Source organism: Suncus etruscus, chromosome 5, assembly GCF_024139225.1.
Source record: "Suncus etruscus isolate mSunEtr1 chromosome 5, mSunEtr1.pri.cur, whole genome shotgun sequence".
NCBI lineage: Eukaryota > Metazoa > Chordata > Mammalia > Eulipotyphla > Soricidae > Suncus > Suncus etruscus.
Genome location: NC_064852.1, coordinates 155,250,651 through 155,268,466, shown reverse-complemented (window position 1 = coordinate 155,268,466; position 17,816 = coordinate 155,250,651). Strand labels below are relative to the sequence as shown.

Below are 17,816 nucleotides of genomic sequence, written 5' to 3'. Positions count from 1 at the left end.
TCACTAAGACCCTCCGACTTTTCAGAGGCGAGCTTGAAGATTGAAAGATAGCCAAGAACTCACTCACTAACCGTTATGGGGTTATGGGCAGGCATCTTTTCTGACTAGTTACTGCCTAAGGCCTCCTGAAATTTTGTGGGTTCTGTACTGAGAGGGGTCACAGCTAGAGGCTGTGCAGGGGAGGCATCCCTCCCTCATCCAGCTACAGCCCTGGCCCCAAAGAAGCTTATTTTCAAAAGTGGTAACACCTCCATTTTGGATGAATTTGTCACTTCACAGTTGTAGGAAGTTTGGCTCCTTTTTTTTTTTGCTCTCTTTTTTTGGGGTGTTTTTGGATCATACCCAATGGTGCTCAGAGCTTATTTACTCCTGGCCCCAAACTCAGCAATCACTCCTGGATGGGCTCAGGGGACCATATGGGTCTGCCAGGTGCAAGGAAAGTGTCCTCCCCACTGCTCTGGCTCCAGCCCTTCCTTCCATCTGATTGTGCTGTCATTTAACCAGGCTCTGTTCTTTTGTGAATCACCCCTGGATGTTTCCCGGCAGCCCTATGCAGCCCATGAGTGGTGGTTCTTCTACGGGCCAGCAGGAGCCCTGGAAATGGGCAGTGGTGGTTGGAACTGACTCACCCACCCATATAAACAGAAGCTCCTCAATGCACAGGGTTTTGATACATTTCTGATTCTCTTCGATAGAAAGGATTTTTTGGGGGGAGGGGTGGTACACTTGGTGATGTTCAGGGGTTCCTCCTGGCTATGCACTCAGAAATCACTCCTGGGGGACCATATGGGACACCTGGGGATTGAACCAAGGTCCGTCCTAAATCGGCTACGTGCACGGCAAATGCCCTACTGCTGTGCCGTTGCTCCGGACCCCAAAGGGAAGGGCTTTTTTTTTTTAAAAAAATGCCTTGCAGGGCTGAAAATAATAGGAAAGTGGCTAAGGTTCTTGCCTTGCATGCTTAGGATGCATATGACAGCTGACACCCCAGATGGTCCTGCCAGGAGTGATCCCTGAGCTCAAAGCCCAGGAATAAGCCCTGAGCACCATCAGTTGTGGCCCCAAAACACCAGTACTTAGAGCTTACACCTGGCTTTTTCCTCGGGGATCGTTTCTGGCTCAGAGAATGACATATGGTGCCAATAATTGAATCCAGGTCAGCCACGTGCAAGGCAGGTACCTGATGTAATATTTCTCCAGCTCCCAGACAAAAAAGTGGTTTAAAATTTGTTGACAAGGGACTGGAGTGATGGCATAGGAGTAGCGCATTTGCTTTGCACATGCTGATGTGGACTTGGTACCTGTCATCCCATACTGGAGTGATTTCCGAGCGCAGCACAGCCAAGTGTGACCCAAAAACAAAACAAACAACGATTTTTTTTGTTGACAAGTGAAACTCCAGGGCATGAAAATTGAATGTGTCTGTTGTCACAGAGCCCCAAAAGGCTTCTAAGCATATTTTGTCGTATTTTTGTTTTGTTCCAGGGACATACTCAGTGTGTTCAAGGCTTACTCCTCCCTTTGCACTCTGGTAGCACTCTTAGCAGTATTCAGGGAACCACATGTGCCAGGAAATGAATCCAGGTCAGCCACGTGCAAGACAAGCACCTTATCTGCTGTTACTTTCTCTCCAGTCCCCACAAACAAAAAGGTTTTTGACAATTTGTTTACAAGTGAAACTCTGGGGTATGGAAATCTGAATGTGTTTCTTGTACAGAGCCAGAAAAGGTTTTTGAGCCTACCTTGTCATCTTGTTTGTTTGTTTTTGTTTTGGGCCACATCCAGGCATGCTCTGGGTTTACTTCTGCTTCTGTACTCCTGGAAGGCTCTTAGGGGACCACATGGGGTGCTGGGGTTTGAACTTGGATCAGTCCCATACAAAGCAAGTGTCTTCCCCTGTGGTATTATTTCTGCAACCCCAGATTGGGTATTTGCAAGTTTTCTTCTTCCTTTTTCCTTTGTCTTTTTGTTTTGTTTTGTTTTTGGGCCACACTCGGCGATGCTCAGAAATAGCTCCTGGCAGGCACGGGGGACCCTATGGGACACCGGGATTCGAACCAACCACCTTTGGTCCTGGATCGGCTGCTTGCAAGGCACTGTGCTATCTCTCCGGGCCTGTCTTTTTGTTTTTTGTTGGGGACCATACCCTGTGGTGCTCAGGCTCTGATCTCAGGATTCACCCCTGGCAGGTTTGGGGCACCCGGTGGGTTGCTTGTGTGCAAGGCAAGTGCCTTTTCTGATGTAGTTCTGGCCCCTGGGGTTTTCTTTTCAAATAGTTTTTTTTCCAAACCCCTCTCTCCATCTTTTCCTCTTCATTGGCATAAGGAAAGACAACACCCCCCTCCCCCCCAACTCCCCACTGCTGAAGAGGCTATGAAGTGTCTGGCTTTCCCTCAGCCCCACAAGGGCAGACTTAGCTCATGCCACAGCCTGAAATGCTGGTTCTGCTCAGCCCTTCCTCCCTTCCGCCTGGCACAGCTCTCAGGAGAGCTGGTCGAGCCTGTTCAGGCACCCTGGTGGCCGCCGGGGCAGGATGAGCCAGCAGGGCCCGTAAATCAGCGCAAGGCTCAAGACAAGACAGGCCCGAGATCGCAGGACTGAGATGACAGAGAGGGAGGACTCAGGTCCTGAGAGAGGATAGATGGGGGGGTCTGTGGAACCCACCCATGAGCCCAGGTGGGGCCTGGTGATGCCAGAGGGGAGGAGAAACTGGCCACACCTGTGTGTGTGTGCTTACGTGTCCCATTCTTACGTCTAGGGTGTTTGGCATGCCTCACACGCTAAATACACATGTACCTCATACATGTATCTGGGTGTGCATGTGAGTGCATATGTATGTCTAATGAACATGTCTTGGGTGTGTCCCTGCTTAATGTACCTCTTTACATGTGTGAGGGGCGGCGCGCGCGCGCGCGCGTGTGTGTGTGTGTGTGTGTGTGTTTGTGTGTGTGTGTAAGGGAACGGTCAGAACATTCAAGGGTTGTGGTGACTTTTTGGAGTCACCACAAAGCTGATCTTGGGGTGTGGTGCAGTGACTGAGGGGAAGCATGTTGGGGCATGTTGCCTGTTACCTTGTTAGCCCAGTATCTAGAATATAGTCTATCAGAAATACCTAGTTCAGGACCCAAGCGGGGTTTGGGGAAGGTAGTTGCCTTCCAGGGGGCTGACCCGGGTTCAATCCTCAGCATCCCATATGGTTCCCTGAACACCACTGTGTGTGGATCCCAAAAAAACCAGCCTAGTTCAGTGCTAGAGCTTTGATTACCTTTTCCTGGTCTTCATGACCCAGTTATTCTGATTTTCTCCTGGTGGTGTTTGGGTAGACTCTGACAGGCCTCCGCACATGCTCAAGGCCTTTCGCCAGCCTGGTACTTCCAATTCTTGACTTAATTCTTCTCCTTGGCTTTCTTTCATAAAGCCCAACGTCTGCTGCAGAACAGGAGACTGTCAGTGCCTGGCACCCCCCTCCAAAAATAAAAAAAAAATGGGTCTGGAGAGATAGCACAGTGGCGTTTGCCTTGCAAGCAGCTGTCCCAGGACCAAAGGTGCTTGGTTCAAATCCTGACGTCCCATATGGTGCCCCGTGCCTGCCAGGAGCTATTCCTGAGCAAATAGCCAGGAGTAACCCCTGAGCACCCCGGGTGTGGCTCAAAAACCAAAAAAAGAAAAAACAACCCTCCCTAGCCCTGTTTCCTAATATATTTGCTTTGGGTTTTTTTTTTTTTTTTTTTGCCACACCCCACTGCCAAGCTCATGGGGACTATATGGGATGTTGGGGATTAACCCCGTCCTCCAGAATCTGGTTCTCCTTGTGTGCAAGGCTTGCCCTGTTTTTGTTTTTTTGTTTTGTTTGTTTGTTTTAGGTTACACCTAGCAGGGCTCGGCTTACTTCTGACCCGGAACTAAGGCATCACTTCTAGCCGGGCTTGTGGGAATCACATGAGGTACTGGGGATTGAACCTGGGTCACAATGCAAGCACCATCCCGACTATATCCTTTCTCTCTAGCTCCCCAATTCCCTTCTCAGTTTTACTGGATCTGCCTCTGGTCAGGGCAGGAATGAGAGGAAGCATCCAGCTTAGCAAGCTTAGCAATTGAAAGCCCTTGCATCCAGTTTCTTTCAAAGTGTTGAGAGGTTGTAGAGAAGACTAGGGATAGAGGCATTTGCCTTGCACAGGTCAAGCAGTGTTCTATTCCCCAGCACTTGATTTGTGGCTCCCTGAGCACCACCACCCAAAGTGATCTCTTTTTATTTTGGGCCACACCCAGTGGCGCTCAGGGTTTATTCTGGCTCCTGGCTTGGGGGACCCCCCCCACCCCCCTCCCCCCCCACCCTTCCTCACCCCCCCTCACCCCCCACCCCCCCTCACACCCCCCCCTGTGATCTCTGAGCACAGAGCCATGAGTTAAGTCTTGGGTGTAGCCCAAACTGTTCTTCCCCACCAAAACAAAGTGACTGTGGTTCCTAGAAGGGCCAAGATGGGGCTGAGATGAGTTGGGAACAGTGCACGCCATATTGAACTGATTCTTGAAGGGTTAGAGATGGTTTTGTTATCAAGTATGACATGTAGGAATGAGAACGGCCTCTTCTCTGGGTGTTTGCTTGTTCCCTTACCCTTTTGAGAGTAGAAAGAAGAGAGAACAGAGAGGTTTAAAGAAAATATCTGTTGGGGCCAGAGTGATATCAGAGTGCTTAGGAGATTTTCTTTCTTTTTGTTTTTTTTTTTTTTGTTTTTTTGTTTTTTGGGTCATACCCGGCAGCACTAGGGACCACTCCTGGCTCTCCGCTCAGAAATCGCTCCTGGCAGGTTCGGGGGACCATATGGGATATCACCGTTCTTCTGCCCTTCCTCCATGCCATCTCTCCAGCCCTATTTAGAAGGTTTTCCTTGTATGTACTTGACCCGGGTTTGATTTCCAGCATCCCATATGGTCGCCCAGGTCTGCCAGGAAGAGATTTCTGAGCACATAGCCAAGAATAACTCCTGAACGCTGCCGAAGAAAACAGCTGTTCTTCCAACCTAATGCTTTTTGTGTTTCTTTGGGGGTGTGCCCAGCTCCAGAGCCCAGCCTTGTATGTCCCAGACATTGCAGGACAAAGTAACCTGGGGACCAGAGAGATATGGTACACGGAAGATAAAGCCTTACTTTGCCCATGCCCGACCCCAGTTTGGTCCCCAGCACCACTGAGAGCAGATGCAGCTGAGGAATTCAAACCTTCCTCCTGAGGATGCAGGCGCCTTCCTGGCTATCTGCTCTCTCTGGCCTTGTCTTTGTGTCTTTTGGGGGCTTGAACTCAAGTCCCCCGTGTGCCCTCGGGGCATTCACCTTACCTAGACCTGCTGGCCTGGGGTGTTGACCCAGCATCAGGCTTGCCTTGTTGAGACTGCAGTAGTGACATTTCCTTTGAAGGTTATTTCTCAGGGTCAGTGGACATTGGGGGCTTCCACTGGCTGGGGCTCTGGAGGGTCTGAGGGCCACAGGGATGTCCACCCACCGGCTGGCACGTGCCCATCATTCTCGCCCCACCTTGGCTTTGCCTGCCTATAGACCAGTGTGAACTGGTGGAGTTCTGTTTGGGTAGAGCCCCAGAGGGTCGCCCCGTGCAGGATTCCCTGTTTCCCCACATCCACCCTGGTTCCGTGTCAAGGCCAAATTAGTCCCACTGGCTTTTGCTGTGTAGTCGCCCCCAAATTGAGCAGCACGTTTTCTTTTTGCTTTCATTTGACTAACTAGTATATTAAACACCGTGGTTGCAAGATGGTTCATAATACAACTTTTTTTTTTTAACAGATAAAAGGTGATTTGTGATTTAAATTTGCGGCACTTTTTTTTTTTTTTTTTTTTTTGGTTTTTGGTTTTTGGGCCACACCCAGTGATCTCAGGGGTTACTCCTGGCTATGCGCTTGGAAATCACTCCTGGCTTGGACCGTATGGGATGTCAGGGGATCAAACATCGGTCCATCCTAGGTTAGTGCGTGCAAGGCAAAGCTGCTTGTGCCACATTTCCAGCCCCTACAGTGCTTTTTCTTGATTTATTGAGTTTGAAAATATTAAAAGGATCCTGGTGGTTGTTCTGAGGACTAATCTGCCTTCAGCAGTGGCCAGTGACCCCCATCTGCCTCCCTTTTTTGTTTTTGGGCCACACCCAGTGGTGCTCAGGAGGTCTGCTGGTATTTGAACCAGTTTCTGTTCTGTGTTGGCCTCATACAAGGCAATAACGCCTTACCACTGTGCTATCGCTCCGGCCTCAGGAATCACTCTTGGTAGGGCTTAAAAGACTGCCCGTATGCAAGGCAAGCACCCTCCCTGATGTGCTGTTGCTCTGGCCCCTGCTTCACTTCTTAGAAGACTTTTTTTTCTCCGCCACCCCTATGCTCCATGATCAGGACTTTCTCCTTGGCTCTGTGTTGGGGGATCTCTCCGCACAGTACTCTGTTCCCTCAGGTTGAACCTGGGTCAGCTGCATGCAAGGCAAGCTCCCTACCTACTGCACTATCATTCTGGCCTTGGAAAGATCCTTAAAGGCCCAAAACTTTTTTTTTGTTTTGGTTTTTGGATCACACCCGCCTCTGCACTCAAATCACTCCTGGCAGGCTCGGGATGTCATGAATCAAACCTGGGTCTGTCTTATGTTAGCCACGTGCAAGGCAAACTCCCTACTGCTGTGCTATGGCTCTGGCCCAACACTCTAAACTTGAGGCCAACAGTCTCCCTAACATGACCCTCACTGCTGCCCTGGTGTTTCTGCCTCACCCAGGGCTTTGAACATGCCCTAATTCAGTCACTGCAATGACAGATGGTCATTTGCAGGCTCCTGGGCAGCCACCTTGGCTCTCCCTTAGGGCCCCTCTGCTAATCTCTGCATCACATTCATCATCATGGGAAGCAGGGGGCCATGGGGAGAATGGAGGAAGTTCTGCATTTGATGGTTATCTGGAAAGGCCCTTGGGTCAGGGTTGGGATTTGTCTTGGGGTTTCCCTTCCGAGCTGATGAAGGGTTATGAAAGTCCCCCCCAGTGGTTCCAGGGGCGGGGATGTTGCTGGGGTAAATAGCTGCTTTGTGTTCCCCCCTATGTTTATCTCATTTAATCTTCACCAAAAAGCCCAGGGAGGTCAAGATTAGCACCACTCTGGCTGTGCAGATAAGGTGGAGTTCAGTGGGGTTAAGTAATTTCTACTTAATGTGGCTACTTTTTCACATAGGAAAAAAAAATTGGGGGGGGGTGTGTCACATCTCCCCAGCGTTCAGGGGTTACTCCTGCCTGGCTCTACAGTCGAAAATCGCTCCTGACCAACACAGGGGACCATATGGGGTGCTGGTAATCGAATGCAGGTCCGTCCTGGGTCAGCTGTATGCAAGGCAAACTTCCTACCACTGTGCTATCTTTTGACCCATCCATTAGCTTCTGTCTTCATTGTATATGTAGGAGGAAGGTGGGCTGTGTAGAATGGGTGTTTATAACTTGTTTACATTTGAGTGGAGAGACAGGAGGAAGCCCTGAGTGTTGCCCCTCCCCCCCCCCAAAAAAAACAGGGCCAGAGCAATAGCACACCAGTAGGGTTTTTGCCTTGTACACAGCCAACACAGGATGGACCCCAGTTTGATTCCCGGCATCCCATATGGTCCTGAGCCTGCCAGGAGTGATTTCTGAATGCAGAGCCAGGAGAAACAACTGCACACCGCTGAGTGTGACCCACCCCCCCCCCCAAAAAAAAAAAAAAAGAAACAAGGGAGAGCACTCTAAAAAGAACCGTGTTGGGCTGACGAGACAGTACTGGGGGGCTTGTGGCTGGTCTTGGTTGGAATCCCCAGCACTGAGTAGCAACCCGTAGCACTGAACCAGGAACCAACTGCTCCTGAGAACTGCTGTGTGGGTGAGCAAAAAACCCCTAAGCCAATCAAACACATAAACACAGAAGACTAAAGGGCTGGAGTAATAGCAGCATGGACAGGCAGGCATTCGCCTCACACCTGCCCCATCTGAGTCAGAACTCTGGTACCACAAAACATCACCTAGTCACTGTTGGGAGTGATTCCTGAGCATAGAAGCAGGAGAAAGCCCTGAACATGAGAGAAAGAGAGAAAAGGAGGAGAGGGAGAGGGAGAAAGAAGAGAGAGACCTACCTTAATTTCTTGGCTTTTAAGTTATTACACTGGAGTTATACTTTTTGTTAAGCACAAATTTGCATATAACCTGTAATTAATGGACTACAATGAATGCCAAAAGTAACTGAATTTCTGGGCACTAAGGGCCAGAGCCAGCACGTACTGAGGGGGAACCAGCTGACCTTGATTTGATCTTTGGTGTCCCATATAAGTACCCGAGCATCACCAGGAGTGATCCCTGAGCACAGAGCCAGGAGGATCCCCTGAGAAACCTCCCAGTGTGGCCCCATAACAAACAAAAAGGGCATAGGCGTGTTCAGTGGTGAATGCACATTCCAACTGCTCTGACTGGGCTCGAACACACCTTCCAGAATGTTCACCTGTCAGAACTTGGTGGGGTTATGTGGGTATTCGAGAAGTTGTGCATGTAAACTGTCCCCTAGACTTTGTTTTCTTGGTGATAGAATATTAGGGTGAAATGCAATCCTTAAAGCCAGGAGACATGACTTAGAACATGCTCTGTGTTGATGGTGGGGCATACTGGATTTGATTCTCTGTAGCACCTTGTGCTCATCTCCAAGGAGAGACAGCCCCCCTAGCCCCGCTAATCCGTCATCATTCCTTTGTCACAAGAGCTGTGTCTTTTTTTATTGTTTATTTTTAAGAGCTGTGCCTTGAATCGTGCTTTGAGGGGTAGGTTTGGGTTGCATGGTGGGAAGCTGGTTGGACGGCCCCATGTGGGGCCTCAGCCTGGACTGGCTTGGCCTTTCAGCCCAGTTGATGGTGTGTGACGAACCACAGCCTGGCATTGGCGGACCCTTCCCACCTCTGTCTGAAGCTGTTTGCCCATTAGTCGTGGCTTCCTTTTCTCTTCTGGACACTTGTTTTTTCTTCTAGTTTTTGGCCATACCGTGAGATAGACTGATGTCCCTACTAGCTTCATTCAGAAATCATTCCTAGCAGGTTCAAAGACCATATGTGATCAGGGAATGAACCGTTCAAGGCAAACACCCATCCCACTGTGCTATCGCTCTAGCCCCTTTCTCCAAATTTTGCCCCTTAACTGGCTTTCCCAGGCTTGAACTTCAAGAAGAATCTTTCTATTTCCCGCTACGGAGTGTCGCAGGTGGAAGATATGGGAAGCATCATCTTGGCCATGATATCAGAGCCTTATAGTAAGTGGCTGGCCAGGTGTGGGCGCCTCCTCCCCATACCCATGTGATGATGTGTGTTCTTCTGAATCACTAACACAAGGACTTGTGTGCTCTTATTCACAGATCACAGGTTTTCAGATCCTGAGAGAGTAAATTACAAATTTGAGAGTGGCACTTGGTAAGTGTTTAGAATACTCTCCATTTGTCCATTTCCATTAGGTGCATATGTGTTTTTTTTGGGGGGGGGGGGTGTTGTTTTGAGGCCACACCTGGCATTGCTCACATCTTAATCCATCTCTGCTCAGATCCTGTACCTGGCTCCTGTCGGGATGCGGCATCCATAGGGGCTACTAGGATTCAAGCAGGATCAACAGCATGCAAAAGCAGTGTTTTTCCTGTTCCTTCTTTGTTAGGTTTCATTCATAATTTCATTCCTCTTTTAGCAAATTGGTGAAGCCTTTCCAACCTGCATGTTTCAGTCTTAGGTTACTTGTTAAAAGAAAGTGGTTGTCAGGGCCTGAGTGGTAGATAAGACAGTGGGCCTGGAAGGTGTTTTCTCTGTGGCTAACCCAGGTTCAATTCGATTCTTGGCATCCTATATTGATCCTTGCACTGCTGGGTTTGGGCAAAAAAGAAAAAGGTGGCTGATTTTGTTTTTGTCTTCTGGGGGGTTTGGGCCATACCTCAGTGCTCAGAGGTTATTCTTGACTCTGCATTCAGAAATAACATCTGGCAGGCCCAGAGGACCAAATAGACACTGGGGAACCCAGGTTAGCTGTGTGCAAGGCAAAATGCCCTCCCTGCTGTGCTATTTCTCTGGCCCCAGAAATATTTTTTTGTTTCTTTCTTTTTTTTTGGTTTTTGGACCATACCTGACAGTGCTCAGGGGTTACTCCTGGCTCTGCGCTCAGTAATTTCTCCTGGCAGGCTCGTTATGGGATGCCAGGGATCGAACCCGGGTTTATCCCGGGTCAGCAGTGTGCAAGGCAATCGCCCTACCACTATGCTGTCACTCTGGCCCCAGAAAACGGTTTGCTTTAAATTTAGTATTGGTTAAATTTTAAGGTTTCTGCACACCCCAGCCTTCTCACCCTTCCTAGGAGACAGAGACCCGAGCCATCTGTGTATGTGGGGCCATTCACTCCGAGACTGGGCATACTTAGACTGGAAAACTTCCAGATGGAAAATCACAGGCTTGGAAAGATGCCGGCAGAGATAATCTTGAGGCTATCCTATCAGCTTGCACTTAAAAGCAAAGGAAATAAGTGGGGAGGCGTATTTAGGGGTTATATCTCTGTTTGGGATCACAGTAAACCTGTCTTTAAGTTCCTAAGTCTCAGGAGTGAGTTACGAGAGATTTCCCGGGTATCTGAATGAGTGGTGCCTTTTACGGTCTGGGCCCATACGAGGGATTTGGGGCCCAGGTCGTGGGAGGGTTTAGGGGCAAGTCTTAGAATGTGAAACGAGGAACAGATCATTGGGGGTCTGTTAACGACAGTTTCAAGTGTGGGGCTTGTGTCCAGCCTCGAACCCAATGTGGTTCTTCTTCCCTCCTGGCACCTGTTCACCTGCCTCTGGTGGGCAGGGGTCTTTTGTTGGTTTGTTTGGTTTTGCTTGTTGTTGTTTGGTTTTGGGACCACACCTGGTAGGGCTCAGGGGTTACTCCTGGCTCTATACTCAGGAATCATCACTCCTAGCATTGCTGGGGAACGCTATGGAGTTGAAACCAAGTCGGCTGCATACAGGCAGACACCCTCTCCACTGTGCTCTTGTCCTACTCCCACCCTGCAAATCTTCCCTCTGCCACGCCTCTCCATAGCTCTTAGAACTGAGAGGCTACAGCGGATGAATATTGAACCCCTAGGTGCCTCAAGTTTCTGGCAGTTGAGCTAGTTCGCTAAGTGGTCTGGCTGCTGTCTCTTTAAAATTAGTTGCCCTTTTTTTTCTTTTCTTTATTTTTCCTAGCTTTGATTGGATTTGGGTCTACGCATTCTTGACACTACACGGGGGCTGCTTTGCAGGCTCTGTTCTAGGTCACTGCTGCCAGTGCTCAGAGGACTATGTGGTGCTGTGGTTGCAACCAGGATTCCTGGGGCACGGTGGACAGGGCACTTGCCTTGCATGTGGCTGGATCAGGTTCGAGCCTTTGCAACCTAGAGGGTCCCCTGAGCATTGAATGATTCCTGAGTGTAGGGCCAGGAATCAGCCCTGAGCATAGCCAGGTATGGCCCATAGTATGTAGTATATAGGATAGTCTCTACTGGCTCTTCCCATCCATCCACCCCACCCCACCTAGTTCTGTAAGGCTGGAAATAAGAAGCCAATAGGCTAGGTTCTACGTTTGCCAGAAGGGCTGGTAGCAATAGCATATGGGGAGGGTGTGTGCCTTGTATGTGGCCAACCTAGGTTTGATCACTGGCATCCATAGTGTCCCCTGATATCCACTAGGGATGATTGAGTGCAGAGCCAGGAGTAAACCACTGAGCTCTACTGGGTGTGACTCACCTCTAAAAGAATCCCCAAAAGCTAAGGGGCCAGAGCTATATTCACAGTGGGTAGAGTGTTTGTTTGCCTTGTACAACACACACACACACACACACACACACACACACACACACACACACACACACACACGCACGCACGCATGCATGCGGCGCGCGCAGGGGGGCGAGGTGGGGATGACTGGCTCAGCTGTTGGGGGAGCACACTCCCAACTCTTAGTTTGGCTCACCCACAGTAGCAAGATGGAGCTCATCGATGACAGCACAGTGGTGCGTGCCCGAGGGCTGCCCTGGCAATCCTCTGACCAGGACATCGCACGTTTCTTCAAAGGCCTCAACATTGCCAAGTGGGTTTCCTTTTCCTCCCTCGTCCCCTCATCCCTGGCTAGAGGGTGGGTCGTTGGGAGGCTCCCTGCTAGCAGTCCCAGCCTGTCGCTCCTGTCCCTACTCTACCGAACTCTTTGCAGGGGTGGTGCCGCGCTTTGTCTGAATGCCCAGGGCCGCCGCAACGGGGAAGCTCTGGTCCGCTTTGTGAGTGAGGAGCACCGAGATCTAGCACTGCAGAGGCACAAGCACCACATGGGGACGCGTTACATTGAGGTACGCCCGCCCTACCAGGCACTGTGGGAGCTCAGAATGGGAAGGAAGTGCTGCTGACTTTCTCCTTTCTCCTTAGGTTTACAAAGCCACAGGGGAAGATTTTCTCAAAATCGCAGGTGGTAAGTGCCTTTTCCTTCCTTCCTGCTGCTTCTCTATGGAGAACCAAACTTTGGTCAGGAGACATTAGCTATTGACTTGGCAGAGTGATAGCATGGTGGATAGGGCATTTGCCTTGCATGCAAGGCATCTCCAATGGTTTCCCGAACCTGCCAGGAGTGATTTCTAAGTCCAGAGCTAGGAGTAAGCCCTGAACAGTGCTGGGAATGGACCCCAAAGAGACGTTAGGAATTGATGTGTCCTCAATTGGGGGAGCAGAGCCACTGGCCTAAGTGGTCTCTGTGTTCGAATGTCTAACACTTGCCCTATGTCTAACATAGGTCTATGTCTAACAAATGCGCTCAAGTGCATTTGGGGGACCTGAGGAAGGCTTGGAGCGCTGGGCACTCGCTCTGTATGTGGACGCCCTGCATGATCCTGAGCACCAGCAGCAGTCACCCCTGACTACTGAGCTGGAGGTAGACCTGGCAACTGCTGGGGATGGCCCAAAGAGGATCTCAAAACTGCTGTATAGGAGTAAGAGGCATAGTATTGCAGGGTAGGGCATTTGCCATGCATATGGCCTATAAAAAAAAAACAAACCATGGGCTGTGAGATCATCTCAGGCACCGTGTTTTCTGAACCCCACACAGGATCTGAAGAAGCAGGGTGGCGGTGAAATAATAAACCAAGCCAGCCAAGAAAGAGACATGGCACACACACAGACACACACACACCCTCCACGCTCAGAAGTCGCTCCTGGCTTGGGGGGCCATATGGGACGCCAGGGGATAGAACCGTGGTTCGTCCTAGGCTAGCACTGGCAAGGCAGACACCTTACCTCAAGCACCACCACGCCAGCCCCATTTCCCTGTTTTGATGGGATCTTGGGAACCACATCTCTTGCATAGGAGCTATTCCCAGCTCTCCTCAGGAATGACCTCTGGCAGTGCTTGAGGCACCAGGGATCAAACTAGTAACTGGGGGCTGGAGCTAGGATAGCACAAGTAGGCATCTTGCCTTGCACACTTGTTTGGCTGACCCTGGTTCAGTGTCTCGGACCCCATAGGGTCCCCTAAGCACCACCAGAAGTATCTCTGGAGGCCTAACCTAGTAGTAATCCTTGAGTACCACTGAGTGTGACACCCCTCCCCGAAAAAATAAAATACAACATGGTCTTCTGCACGCAAAGGTTCTTACCAGTGCTGTGTCTGCATCCATTCATCCAATTGTTTAGCAGTTCATAACTTTAAAGCCTATAAGTAGGGACCAGAGTGATAAGACAGCAGGTATTGCCTTATATGCGGCTGACCTGGGTTTGATCCTGGGCATCCTATACAGTCACCCAAGCCTTCCATGAATAATTTCTGAGTGCAGAGCCAGAAGTAAACCCTGAGCATGGCCAGGAATGGCCCCAAGACAAAACAAACAAGCAAAGCAGCTAAAAGTAACAATAGAAAGTACAAAATGTTAAACTGGTTTAACACATATTAATAAAAGAAAAAGCTTGTAAATTGGTCACAGAGATAGCATAACAGTAAGGCCCTTGCCTTGCCGCAGCCAACCAAGGTTCAGTCTCCAGCATCCCAAATACAAGACTTGTAAGTGCAATTACTGCAAGAAGTCATTCCCTGAGCAGAACATCACCGAGAAAGCCCCCAATACCAAAAAACTACAACTTGTCCATTGCTGTTACTCGATTCATCTCTTAACTCCTTCTTTTGGCTTTCCCTGTCACTCGGACTTTCTTTTGTGCTCATTGCTTTACACGTATTGCTCTTGATGTGTGTTTGAAAACTTTCTAAGAAGCCTGGGTCAAGCTTTTACAGCCTTTACAGTTTTCATTACCTTTTTTTTTTTTTTTAATTTGTCCAAACCCAGCTGCACTCAGGTATTACTTCTGGTTCTTGGGAAGCTTGGGGGACCTTATGGGATGCCAGGGATTCAACCCGGTTTGGTGTGTAAGGCAAAAGCCCTTCTCCCTACTATTGCTCCCATCCCTTGTTTCCAATTCTTGGCTCCTTATCCCACGGTGAAATTTTGTTGCTTCAGGGGCCGGAGCGGTAGGGCGTTTGCCTTGCATACCAACCAGGGTTGAATCCCCGGCATCCCATTTGATCCCCCTAGCCTGCCAGGATTGATTTCTGAGCGCAGAGCCAGGAGTAACCCCTGAGCGTCACTGGGTGTGGCCAAAAAAAGAAGTTTTGTCGCTTGATATGTGCCAGTTACCCGGATGAGTCTCTCCACGCTGAACTGCATCTTAGCATGTGGGAGGATCTTTTTAAGAGGCTTTGGACACTGATTGCCAAGATATACCACGAGGCAGCAAGGTGGGGCCTCTCCGGAACTGCAGAGTACTTTGTGGCCTGTGCCCAGCCCGCCCAGTGGGGCCTGGGGAGGCAGCAGAACAGTAATGTCCTGTGTGATCTCTGTTTCTGCATTTATGGGCCAGGACTTAAGATCTTTAGCGAAACTGCAGCTTCCCGAGACCAAGCTGCGGTTTTCGTGGGGTTTCTACAGTTCCATAGGCTGAGGACCAGAACTGTTTGGAGCTGTCATGGCTCTGAGGTTCCTGCAGTGGGTCACACTGTGAAACTGGCTCCTGCCCACAATGAGTGTGAGGGCTGCAGTGAAAATTGACTCTCAAGGAACCAGGGCACATGTGAGCCTTGCACTTAGCCAACCTGGGTTTGATCCCTGGCATTCTAGATAGCCCCCCAGCCTCCAATAAGAGTGATCCTTGATTGTAGACCAAACAAGGCAAAATAAAGACTGGGCGCCAGAACAATAGACAGTGGTAGGGTGCTCAGGTGGCATGTAGCGACCTGGGTTTGACCCCTTACATCTTATATAATGCCCCAAGCCCCACTGTTAGTGATTCTTATTTGTAGAACCAGGAATAAGCCCTGAGCATCACTGGGTATGGTCCCAAAACAAGGCAGAATAAAAATGGGGAGCAGCTATCCAGCTCTGAGCCCTGTTCCTCACCCAGCTGCAACAGGCACAGAACTCGGTGGTTTGCCCCTTAGGTGCAGTCGGGGGATGTTTCCCAGGCTCTCAGGTCACCTACTTGCTGGGCTGCCTCTGGGAGCTGGTTGGAAGATTGCTCACTGAGCAAGGTGGACCCGGCTGACCCTTCCTGATGTTCCCCCAGGTACGTCCAACGAGGTGGCCCAGTTTCTGTCTAAGGAGAACCAGGTCATTGTGCGCATGCGGGGGCTGCCTTTCACGGCCACAGCCGAGGAGGTGGTGACCTTCTTTGGCCAGCACTGCCCCATCACCGGTGGCAAGGAGGGCATCCTGTTCGTCACCTACCCTGACGGGAGGCCCACAGGTGACGCCTTTGTCCTCTTTGCCTGTGAAGAATACGCACAGAATGCGCTGCGGAAGCACAAGGACCTGCTGGGGAAGAGATACATTGAGCTCTTCCGGAGCACCGCAGCCGAAGTGCAGCAGGTGGGTCCTAGAGACAACGTGCGGTCTGAAAGGGCTAAAGAGATGGTGCAGTGGTTAGCACACTGGCCTGGTGGATGGGACATCCTCAGTACTGACTTTTCCTGGACACAGAGCCAGAGGTTACACTTTTGTTTGTTTTGGGGGCGTCACACCGGGCAGCACTCGGGTTACTCCTGGCTCTATGCTCAGAAGTAGCTGCTGGCAGGCTCGGAGGAGCATATGGGATGCCAGCATTCAAACCACCGTCCTTCTGTATGCAAGGCAAATGCCTTACCTCCATGCTATCTCTCTGGCCCCCAGAAGTTACTCTTAAGCATGTGCTGTATTATCTCTCCTGACCTTTTTTGGGGGGGTTGGTGGGTGGGGCACATCTGTGGCCCTCGGGTTACTCCTGGCTCTGTGTTCAGAAATCGCTTCTGGCAGGCTTGGGGGACCTTATGGGATGCTGGGAATTGAACCGGGGTCTCTCCTGGGTCTGCAACATGCAAGGCAAACGCCCTACCACTGTGCTATCACTTCAGCCCCGTGATTTATTTTTGGGAAGCAGGCACTATTCCCTAAGTAATGCTTCTCACATTTGAAACTGCTGGTAAGTGATTGAAAATAGCATAGCCATTTGACTGCCCTGCTCACTTCCCAGACCAGACCACAAGGTGTCCTGACACAGGCACTGGTTGGCCAAGAATTTGCTGGTGAGTGGGTCCCTGGAACTCCTGAGCACTGCATGGGTGACTCTAATTTTTTTTTTTTTTTGGGTTTTTCAGGCCACACCCATTTGATGCTCAGGGGTCACTCCTAGCTAAGCGCTCAGAAATTGCCCCTGGCTTGGGGGAATTATATGGGATGCTAGGGGATCGAACTGAGGTCCTTCCTTGGCTAGCGCTTGCAAGGCAGACACCTTACCTCTAGCACCACCTCACCGGCCCCGGGTGACTCTAATTAAGGGACCACAAAGAGACTAAATATAATTGGGCATAAATCATATAATAAAGACTTAGAAGGGCCCGGAGAGATAGCACAGCAGTATTTGCCTTACAAGCTGCCGATCCAGGACCAAAGGTGGTTGGTTCGAATCCCGGTGTCCCATATGGTCCCCTGCGCCTGCGGGGAGCTATTTCTGAGCAGACAGCCAGGAGTAAACCCTGAGCGCCGCTGGGTGTGGCCCCAAAAAAACAAAATAAATAAATAAATAAAAGACTTAGAAACCAGTGAAATGTAGCTTAGCAGTAGAGCTCTTGCCTTGCCTGTGTGAGATTCCTGATTTCATCTCCAGTGTGAGAAAGATAAGCAAAAGTTTTGGAAATTCCGTTACAATACAGATATAGCAAGCAGCATAACCTTAAGATTTCTAATATTTGGTGGGTGACAAACCTGTTGGTGCTTAGGCTACTCCTGGCTCTGCACTCAGGAATGATTTTTGGCAGGCTCAGGGGACCATATGGGATAGCAGGATTGAACCCTGGATGGCTCCATGCAAGGGAAACTCCCTGCTGTACTATTGCTCTGGACCCTGGGGCAAATTTCTTTCTCTGGTGATTACCCCCACCCCCGTGGGGTGAAAGAATGTTTAAGTTATTTTGAAATAAATAATTATATCTGGAAAAAAAAAAAAAAAGAGGGCCAGTGTAATAGTATAGCAGGTAGGGAATTTACCTTGCAAGAGGCCATCTGGAGCTCAATCCTTGGCACCCCATATGGTCCCCCAAACCCACCAAGAATTACCTTTGAAGAGCTGGGAAAGAGTAATCCCTACGGACTGCTGGATATGGGGGAAAGTAGATACTTAGACCTTGTACTATATAGAAAAACACATATTGCTGATAGGTTGAAGATGCTGTATACAATCTTTCATTCATTCATGAATCTCAAGATTATCTAGAGTCAAAATTGTTAATAACT

General features: G+C 49.9%; 1 protein-coding gene across 3 annotated transcripts in view; it reads left to right on the top strand.

The window, feature by feature from the left end:
• The window catches only part of ESRP1 (epithelial splicing regulatory protein 1), a 47,601-nt gene that overhangs the window by 9,462 nt on the left and 20,323 nt on the right, over positions 1-17,816 (top strand). For 2 of the 3 annotated variants that reach the window (XM_049773885.1, XM_049773883.1), the window contains exons 5-10: positions 9,187-9,285; positions 9,388-9,442; positions 12,002-12,112; positions 12,233-12,365; positions 12,442-12,484; positions 15,616-15,917. In XM_049773885.1, the coding sequence (XP_049629842.1) occupies positions 9,187-9,285; positions 9,388-9,442; positions 12,002-12,112; positions 12,233-12,365; positions 12,442-12,484; positions 15,616-15,917 (743 nt within the window). The remainder of the gene's footprint in view (positions 1-9,186; positions 9,286-9,387; positions 9,443-12,001; positions 12,113-12,232; positions 12,366-12,441; positions 12,485-15,615; positions 15,918-17,816) is intronic. The other variant, XM_049773884.1, reaches the window with a different exon arrangement.